We start from the raw sequence: 10,804 nt of genomic DNA, 5'->3' as shown, positions 1-10,804 counted from the left end.
ATTCCTGCCCGTCAGGGTACTACGGACTCCGAACGCCAGATATGAACAGATGTTCAAGTGAGTTTCTTTTTGAATCCTTACAGTTCACTTCTGTGGGAAGGCCATAATTCACACTCAGTTTTTGAGATGATGTGTTGTGGAACATGGTGGTATTTTCACAGATGTCTCAAGATCATCCTAAAACGTCTCTGGCTAAAGAACACCCCAGCTCATTACAAGATATGTAGTATTCAGTGGGTTAAACAGTTGATGCATTAACCTTGTTTTTGTTGTTGTTATATTTATTGTTCTTATTGCTTTAGTTAGAAGAGAAATTTAGGAAAGAATGATGATTTAAGCAGATATTCTAGTTTTAACAAACTAATTCCCACTACATGAAAATAGAAAGGATTAAGCATTAATTTAGCACTGCCTTAGGTAGGTACTAGTCAGTATGTATGCTGATATATGGGTGGGCTTCTTGTTGTGTTTTTTATTCCCACACAAAGTTCAGGTGACCAGACACCTCACACCAGACATGCTTTAATATGTAAGTGTTGCTATTTTAATAAAACAGATGTACCATTAAAAACAAACAAACAACCTTTCACTTTTAGTACTGTATTTTATTTGGAAATTTACAACCTGCTAATGTGCAACAAGATTCCCTGTTTGCATGTTTGTGCCTAGAAGCACAACTGTTAAAATCAGCAAGTGCTCTGGTATCTCTACACATTATTTCACCACTGTCTGGCAGTTGTGTCGATTTGTGTTGATTTTTCCATATGTTCGTATGTGGAGTATTCCCTGTATGGATTATTAATCATTGCTATTACCTCTAAATCACATTTATGTGGGTTTTTTTGTTTGGATTCTTTTTTGTTTGTTTGTTTTATTTGCATGTGTGTCATAGTCTGACCAGAGTTAGGTCGCTGAACCTGAGAACCTGAAGTGAGAAATAACTTTTCTTTGTTTCTTGGAATAATCAAGAGTCTGTTAAATGCACAGCACTCTGCCTCTCAGTACTGCAGCATGTCACTGGAATGCACTGCGTTGTGAGAAAGTGGGTGCTGGTTTTCATGTCACACATAATCTTGAGACTCACATGAGGTCACTTGGTGGCAGTCTGGGCTGGACGAGGAGCAGTCATGGCCATGTTTGGACCTGTCTCAACCTGTGCTGTGGCATTCTGCCTCCTCCCCATTCCCTGTGAGGGCTCCATGGATATGATATTCTTCACCTTGTGTTCCCAACTGCTGTGAAATATTGTTGAGTGTTGCCTTACCTATACCAGGTGGGTAGGTTTTGATGAAAAATTAAATGAGACCAGTATATGGTGTATGTATCCCTTCTGTAGAATACTTTAGGAGCTTGGCCTTAATTGTTATAACATGTTTGTGAATTCAGCAACTCGTCCACTTCAAACCTTTCAAAACTGAGCTATAAAAACTTGCCCATGTAAAAATGTTGTTGAATATAATTGCAACCTTGAGAAATAGATTAATCTATCTTTATTAGCCTGCATTATTATTTTGAGATAGCAAAAGCAATGTGTATTAGTAGTCTTTCTTTTTTTTTTTTCCTTTTAAGAATTTGCAGAAGGTGGATGGTGAATTCCATAAAACTTATGTTCGCTTTTACCACTTAGAGAAAGTGGCCTTATTCCCTGAATTATAGGATTGATTTAGAAAAGCATCAATGCAAACTCTGTCCAACCCATATTGACATGTGTTGAGTGTTAGATGTTTAACTCTCCATCATGCTTTTTACAGTGTCTCTCTGTGAGAGGAAGGATGCAGTTGCATTTATTGACCAGTCCTGATTCCCCTCCGATGGTTTTTGTACTACATATTTTTATTCTAGTGTCACTGCCAGCTGGCATACTTAAAAATAACACCTTCCTTCCTTTCTTGGTTTAGTGATCTTGCATGGCACATATTTTGCATAGTGGACACACAGACATTTTGTGGATTGAAGTTGAATTAAAATAAACAGTCTTAAAAAATAGAATAGGTTTCTTCCTTCTTGATGTTAGATACTTTTAGGTAGGCTTAGTTACAGACACTAGTGCTCAGATAGTACTATTTCAGCTAAAAATAATAAAAAATCTGGCTATGTTAACATTCTGGGAGTTACAGGGCTTGAATTACATAAGTTGAAATTATTCCTGCCCTATTAGTGTCTTTATAGGCACAAAAGCTGTTTAACATTTTATTACTGGAACACTTGCCCATTTTTGTTAGAGAAGCTATAGAACATATTTTTATGGAAAATGATGACATGATTTTAAAAGCCAAACATATTTAGTGCCAAATGTAACATAATAAATACCACAGCCAAGTGCAGCAGCTCTAAAATGATGGAAATTTTGAATTTCAAGACTAATATTCTTTTCTACATATAAGTAATATGTGTGTCTTGAATTTGCTCTGTTGCTCTAGACTGTTTTTCTAGTAACAGTGAATCATGTAATTTTGAGACTGCTTGTCTCTAGAAACTGATGCAGAGTTTCGTGCTGGAGAATCTTTTCATCTTGAACACTAAAGTATGAAAATGTAGTACATCTGGACAGAAAATTGGAAAGTGTTGAGTCTTTTCTGTAGAAGAATGCCCAAGAGAAGAGCTACACTTTGTTAATTTTCCAAGAAATTGCATTAATTAATGACCTTGAATGGAACTGCTCCAACAAGAAATAATCTCATGAGGAAAATGGAATTAAATAGCAAGATGAAATCTGTCACCTGGGTGGTTGCTTCAACATTGGTCTGATTAATGGATCAGGCCTATCTTGAACCTTTCAACTTGGTTTGTATCCATAGTAACCTCTACAATTTTAGGGGGAGGAAGCACTCTGAGTTTAGAAAATATAGCTCCCTTCAGCTTTGCTTGGCTACTTCATTTGTTTAGGTTCACCTTTTTTCTCAGAGGAGGGGCCAACATTGCTGAAGTTGTAATTTCGCCTTCCATGAGCCTTCAGTAAAACCAAGAGCAGCTTTTAAACAAATGGAGCATTTATTAAACATGTGTAGTTAATTCACTGTATTAATAAAGATAATTATTTTTTTAACTTTGTTAAAAAATAGCAAGACATCATTAGTATACCATGGCCTGACAATTTCTTATGTAGTATAGTGGAGCATATGATCTTCTGAGACTTACAGTCAGTTGTAACAGTCTGTCAGGGAGTTAAATTACCAAAGGGCAGCACAATTTACTTTAAATAATTTTTCTGTCTTTCTAGAAAGAGTTTTCATTACTGCTATTTGTTTTCCTTCAAATATAGCTTTATCTTTTAAAAACAGACTTAATACAGCATTTTAAATTTTGATAATGAAGTTGGCTGGCCAGAAATTGATGTCTACTTATCATTATTTTATAAGCTTTTTTTTTTTTTTTTTTTTTTTCTCTATCCCTTCCACTTTTTCCCTCCATCAAATGGATTTGGAATTTTTTTTTTTAAATTTGGAACTTCTTGATTTTTTGCCTTACCTTGTATTTTGGCAGAAAAGTTTTGTTCCATCCATCTGGCAACAAAAATCATCATAGTTCTTTGAATTTGTTAAATCTAGTCAATTTAGATTTAATAGGGCAATTGTATCTTTGTAAAGTACTAATTAAAATGCTGTGGTTTGGCATTTGTTTAAAAGATCTCAACTCATAATGAATCCAGATTAGAACATACTGGAAATGTATTGCTAAGTGTTTATTAAGTACATTTATTTTTAAAAGAATCCTCAGTATACTATTTTATAATAAGCATGTGTTATTCCAGGCATGGATCTGCATAAATGATGATAGACCTGTAGTAAGCTTCAGGAACTGTTATGTTCAAGTGGCTATGTGTATCATTGCCTAACACCCGTGTTAGAGAAAGTTGTAGTTTAAAAGTCTTTGTTTGGATGATGATAATAATAAAATCTGCAACTACCTAAGCCAATTAGGAGGTTAAATAGCTATTCCCTTCTAGGCTAAAACTCATTTGTTTCTCATTGCCCTCCTCTCCTTACCGTCTCCTCAGTTATGGTCTCTCTTTTTGTTGTTTGTCCAATTGATACTCTGTCCCCTAAGAGAAGTCCTCACATCATAGCTTTCTTCAGCTCCTTGCCTCTGTCTCCTGCTCTTGTTAGCACTAGCACAGTCTTTGTTCCTCAAGTGCCCTTTTTGTCCTCAAGGTGAGTTATGAAATGTGGGGTCTGTCTGTATTTTTTAAGTCCCTTCCAACTCAGGAAATGCAGGAGAGGATCAGCACAGAAGGTGATATGGATCAATGGCAAACTGGTGTGGAGTGACAATGGACATGTCAGGGTGGTGGTGTGAAGACTGTAGCACTGATGCTGTTTCACTGAGTGGCAGAGGGATGGGAGTGGCAGATAGAAGGAGTGAGTGTGGTGGGCATGAATGAGGACAGTTTGGGTGTAGGTGAAACTAGGAGTTTCTGAGTTGGAAGAGTCAGAGAGACCTGCAGCAAGAAAAGTAGGGAGCTGAGTCAGAGCTTGATGTGAAAGAGCAAAGTAAGTGCTTTGGACCCAGCAACAGTTTATCACACCCCTGGATTACCAGCCTCACAAATTATGGACCCAGAGACTCCTCTGGAACAATATCTTAATGGAAAGGATGATTTTGACCTCCAAAAGGAAAACAGTGACTCTATGGGGTCATCCCCCTCTCTCATACTCTGTTTTCTTAAACACAATGGGACACCTCAAGCAAGAACTCAATTTCAGTACAAAGACTATCAAGTCCTCCAATTTAGGAATGTCAGATTTCCTTCCTCAGCCTCAGTCTGCTGCTTCCCTTTGCAAAATATCATCATTATCTCTCCATCTTGAAGGTTTTCAGTTCAGTTCTTTTATGCTGGTGGCTGCTGGTTTCCACTCATGCAGGTCCTCTCATGTGTTCTCCCTTCCCTTTCCCACACTGAGCTGCTCTTCGAGGTGTCTGTGTTTCATGCAGAGTAGTTATTAACCGTACTACAAACTGACTAGCTGTCTTTTCCATTGCAGATACTACAAAATATGTTTGATATGAAGTGTGTTATGGATGAACATTCAATCGTACTGGTCATGTTTAGAAAGGAACAATGTGACAATGGAAATGCTACAGACTAGGGATCTTTCACAAAGGCAAAAATAAGGCTTGTGTAAATTTGTCAGTATTTTGCGTATCAGTAAAAACACTTTACAAACAAGTAACCACTTTTTACAGTTGAGATTCTGACTTTAAAATTTATCATATTGCACTTAGTGTGAGAAGCTAATACAGTAAGCCTTGTTAAGGTGTGGTGAAATATTAAGCATATGTAATATGGAGTGTTTTATGCTTTGTTTTTCACTTCAAATAAATTATATTTCCCTAAAAATCATCTTTTTCTGCTTCACCTTACAAGCTGGTGATAAGTCTTACTATTAAAATATAGGTGGGTTTTTTGGTGGTGTTATGCTTTCTGTAATTATCGTGGAGAATGAAGCGGTTTACAGGAGCACATACTCTTTTTTGACAGTAACAAGCATATGCACCTGGGTCTAAATTTAATTCGATGTCTAAATTTGTATTTTCAACTCCCGGGCTTTTGATTCCTTCTCAAAAATGTGAAGTCTGTCAAATCTTTAATGCTTATTTTAAAAGAAGAATGAGTAGGAGTGGCTTATCATGACTGTCAGGAAGCGAAAGCAGCTCAGGAACATTTTTTAATATCACTGTGGTTCATCTGCTTAAAATGTATCTCTAGTTTGGGCATTATTTGTAATCTGGGCTTTCTGAAACCTTCCAGAGTTCTTTAATGCACCATTTATGTAATTTTCTATAAATATTTCAAGTTTCATTCAGGTCAATCAGATTTGGGATTTTTGTGTCATATAAGTAAACAGCAGGAAACATTTGGGTGATATGAATGAGATTATAAAGCCTACATACAAATATTTTTTGCTGGCTGGCTAAATGCACTTTTTACAGACCAGATTGATTGCCCTAACCTTAATGGTTTGTTGCTATTACTTTTTTTAAAAAAATCTGGTGTATGAGCAAAAGCACTTAAGAATAAAATTATTTCTGAAGTGCCCTGGAATGCTAGAGCTCACTGACAATTAAGGAAAAAGGGACTTCGACTCCTGAGTCCTTGCCACTCTGTTTCTGTAAGCAAAGTCAAAGATGTTTTAAGTATCTGTCTTTGGATAATTTCTTACAATGGCCTTTTTGATGGAGATATTATGATCTTTTTATTTATTTTTATTTTTCTCCTCTGCAGAACCAAAGAAGTTGGTTCTTTGGTTCTGTAGGTTTCCTGGCCACTGACTGAGGAGTGGCTCATGGAGTTGTTTCTCTTATGAGCATACTCTGTAACTGCTCTCAAATGTGAAGGCACTGTTACATACTATAATCTACCCTTGTGCTGCACTGAAATGTCAGTCATTCAAATTAATAATTGCCCGTTAGCCCAAATTAAGAGACTGCACTTTCCATTGGAGAAGGCATGGGACATAGCTTGGCCCATAAATCAATGTTTCAGAGCTTTATTGAAGGAATAAGTTGTTTTGCTTCATTTGGTCTAAATACTGAAGTAGAATGCTTCTGTCTAATTTCAGCCCAGCTTAGCTTCAGCAGACAAAGTAGTGACTTCTCTTCCACCCTTTCCTCTGGGAAGTTAAGTCACAGAGCTGTGAATTTATAACCATTCCCAGGACAGTTTGAGGTTAAAAATAGACTTCTAGAAATATAGCTTCTCTGAATTTTGGAGTAGTGCTTTTCTTCAATTTTCACTTTTCATTTTAAAAATATGTATTTATCATGAGATATTATCTCTCATTAGGGTTTTTAATATTAATTTTTCCCTTTGAAGTAATTGCAGTGAGGTCTGCTCTATCTGATGGGGTAAGACAGTTATTAAACTGCCCTTGCTTGAGTAATTAGGACCTTTGCCATAGGTTTCAGTGAGGTCAGAATGTTGTTCTTTAAGCATTTACATACACGTCTAGGGGGAAATATGGTATAACATTTTAAAAAATGTCATCAGTTGAGAAACAGGCTGTGCTAAATAATGAGGCATACCAGCAGATTTCTCTATGCCTCCCTCTGAGTGCTTGTTGTAGTCAAGTTGTGTGACGATGCTACTGGAGTAAGTTGTGTGGCCTTCATAAGGGGTGGCTTTCAAGGGTGTTTTCTGCCTTTCACTTGAAAAGATAGAAGCAAATAATTGACTTTCTAACTTTTCCAAGAAAGAAACACTTGAAAGACATTATGAGATTGTGCCAGAAGAACTTCTGTAAGAGTGTTATGATGAGTCTGACAGGTCCTGGTAAATGTGGATGGTAGTAGAGACATTGGGATACAAGGAAACATAATGCTGAACAGGAATAGAAGGCATTTGAGGTCTCGTAGGAAGAAGACCCTTGATGAGGTGCTGCAAATTGCATGCAAGGGGCAGAAGATGGAGGGATTCACAAGTGTCTGCCCTAACCTAGAGACCTGTTGTTGATAGCTAAATGAGAACTACAGCAATTAAGCACCCTTCTTCACTCTCAGGTTCTGAAGATGAGGTTTCCAACCTTGTCATTGTTGCCCTGCAAGTGTGGTAGGCCTGCCAAAGGTATGTGGTTTTTCTTGGGGGTTCTTTGGCGTGACTGAATTTATCAACTCTTTCTCCCCTCAACACTGATATCTTCTGATGTGCCTCCAAAGCTTTCACTTCCAGGCTCCCTTTCCTTCCTGCTTCTAGAATCTACCAGGCAGTTACCCTTGTCTATCTGGAAACCTCTAATGGGCAACATTTGATTGGAGAAATCAAAACATTTCTGAAGAATACTGTAAGTTATGCAAATATCTATTTCTTTCCTCTAAAGAGCTCCTTGAGTCTAAAACCTTAGCTATGCTTAGGTGTTTTGGTCTTGTGTCCTTTGGGGTTTTTTGGTATTGTAAACTTATAGGTAATCTTTGAAGTGAAATAAAATGAATACATGGTTTAGCTACCAAAATTATACAGAAAATGAAACTACTGAACTGGTGAGGAGAGCAATTGAATCTGTAGCTAGTAAAATGAAACAATGAAGTTACTTGGACAAGAACTTCCACCAGAGTAAAAAAAAAAAGCAAACTCACTTGCTTCAGTTTATTATAATTGTATCAGTAAGCTAACTAGTTAATTTAAAGGAAATCTAAAAGGATTAAGAAAGGGTTTTGAAAAGTGCGAAAGTTTTACTTTCCTTCTCCAGAGTTTGGCATAAGATGCTGAGATCAGAAATTGTGAAGGGTTAAAAACTGTGGCAATCAGAAGAAAACAGATCATGTCAGTAGCTTAGAAATATATTTCCTCAGTTTATTATTATGTGCTAAGGCTAAAACTATTTTTCAAAATACTGTTTTTCTTAATTATAGTATACAACGTCAAAAAGCTTTTCTGTAGGTTTCATAGTAGATTATTAATTTCTAATTCAACAAAAATAGAATGCAAAACAAATTCAAAATTAAAATTCTGCAATATACTTCCATTAAAATATATATTTAACAAAGTATACGTATGTAGTGAAGCTGATTAACAATAAGAAACACACGTTTGGCACAGCTGTATTTAATGCCAACCAATATATCTTAAAAAGGTTTATTTCTATCCTAGAAAGGTTGGACCAGATGATCATTGAGGTCCTTTCCAGCCTGGCACTCTATGATTCTATGAATATTCATAATGGAGTATCAGCACTCTTTAAGAGTCCAACTAAAAATGTCTACACTCTCTTCCTCTTTCCATATTCCTATATTTAGCTGTAAAAGCACATGAATTTGAGTAATTAATTTATTTGAGCTTACTAACCTCAGTTACAGTTAAATAATTTATTAATTGCATTTTATTAAAAAAAATAAAAATGGCCCCCAAAGCATTTAAACAACATAATAAAATGAAACTAGGCACCAAAAAACTCCCACCTCTTTAAAAATGTCCCTATATTATACCCCTGCCATGAGACTTTGTACTTGGAAATAGAATTTTAGAAAGTTAGTGTTTCTAATTTTTTGAATACTACTTTTCTTTAGTTTATTTACATTTTATTTTAAAAACCTTGCAGGACTTAGAGCTGCACCAGCACCCTGCATAATTTGAAACAGAGTGTACTGAGGATGTCAAAAAGGAGCAGCTGTCAATTCTAGTTGATTTTCAGCTACAATGTGGTCTATTACTGAGTTAAATTATTGTTATCATTGCACCTAGTAATCCCAAACATTGTGCTGGGCATCCCTCTTAATTTCAGAATTCTGAAAGCTTTCCTAATATTCTTTCAGTATTTTTTCCTAAATTACATCTGAAACAGATTAAATAATAGACATTTCATATCTAGAGTAATTTACCTTTGTAGGAAAAAAATGAAAAGAAACTACCTTGGTGGAAATAGTCAGCCAGCCATAAGCCAGGAGCTCCCACTAATCCTTCCAAAATATAATTACCATGGCAAGGACTCTACTGTGATACAGAAGAAAACTGGAATAGAAGGAAAAGCAAAAGATATGAATAGGATGGTAATTTTGAAGTATGGTCAAGATATAGAAAGAAGGTCAGTTCATTTTCTAAATGTGGGGAATTTCCATATGTACTGTTATGTAGAGATAGCTTTGTGGACGATTTCCCTAGTGTAAGGTGAGGCAGGCTTCTGCCTGCCAAGTGTATTTATATGATATCAAAAGGCAACTTACACTAAAAGTTTTTCATGTAATTCCTCTTTCACCCAAAAAAGTTCAGATGGAGTAAACTGTAAACATTTACTCCCCAGCATGTTTTGAAATCAGTAGTTAAAATATTATTTCAATTATATGCTTGTGTCACTTGGATGTGAGGGAGAATCACATGATGCTATTTTTTCTTTGAATAGTTTGTTCTTTACCTGATAATAATAATTGGGAAAAAACATGATTTTTTTTCAAACTGTGCATGGCTGCGTGGGCAAGAGGCAAATGTTTTTTCTGACTAAACACACTGGATGTTTGATTAAAACATTGCAATTAATAAAATGCTTGCAGTACATCTTGAGTGTAACAAACCAGATTTGCAATCAGCTTTTGCAGCACATCTCCAGAGCAGCTCAACTTACTTTTACCTTTAAACGCATTGATCTGGGGAAGTGATTTTGCAGGGTCATTGTATGGACATTGATATACTGGTCTTTGGAGACTGGTGAGAAAGAAATTATCATTCTTGGAAATTTCCTATAAACTACTCTGTGGATAAGAAGCCCAACTTGTGCTGCTTATATGAATGCAAGTTCTAGAGGCCCCTTTAGAGATGCTGGATACCAGAGTTTGGGTTGTGCAGGTTGCGTGGGGTTGTTTCTAAACAGCCTGCAGAGCTTCCCTTTGGCAGTACAAGACTTAAACTGATGTTCACATTCCTTCTAACCAAAGAAATTGTACCAGCATTTGAAATATTTTTTTTCCTTTTCATGCAATCTGTCTAATTTATTGTCCAAAGCCACAAGAAACCTGATCTAAAAAGCCTTTATTTCCCTGATTGCTAACAAAGAATAATTTCCCACTACCACCCAGTGTTAAGTGTTTTGGTGTGCCCTGTTTTGGCCTGCTGAAGTTAAAAAAATAAATATTAAAATAGTTTTTTTAAAGATTGTCTAAATTTGAAGTGTTGTTAGGGGATAACAACAAGTGCTGGACTTGGTAGAGTAGGTTAATGGTTGGATTTGATGATCTTGAAGGTATTTTCCAAGCTAAGTCATTCTGTGATATTTACCAGTAACTATTTCAGATGTTCTTACAGTTAGTGATTTTTTTTTTTCTTTATAAAACAATGAAGAATAAATTAATAACATAAGTTACCAAAAAGATTACTATGTTT

The 10,804-nt window shown here is 35.9% G+C and overlaps 1 protein-coding gene across 1 annotated transcript in view; it reads left to right on the top strand.

Moving 5' to 3' along the window:
* The window catches only part of RSPO2 (R-spondin 2), a 56,344-nt gene that overhangs the window by 901 nt on the left and 44,639 nt on the right, over nt 1-10,804 (top strand). The window contains exon 3 of the mRNA XM_010006534.1: nt 1-57. Within this exon, the coding sequence (XP_010004836.1) occupies nt 1-57 (57 nt within the window). The remainder of the gene's footprint in view (nt 58-10,804) is intronic.

This window comes from Chaetura pelagica, unplaced genomic scaffold, assembly GCF_000747805.2.
Source record: "Chaetura pelagica isolate M959 unplaced genomic scaffold, ChaPel_1.0 scaffold76, whole genome shotgun sequence".
Classification (NCBI taxonomy): Eukaryota; Metazoa; Chordata; class Aves; order Apodiformes; family Apodidae; genus Chaetura; species Chaetura pelagica.
The sequence above is the reverse complement of the archived record's forward strand: the minus strand, read 5'-3'. Positions and strand labels throughout refer to the sequence as shown.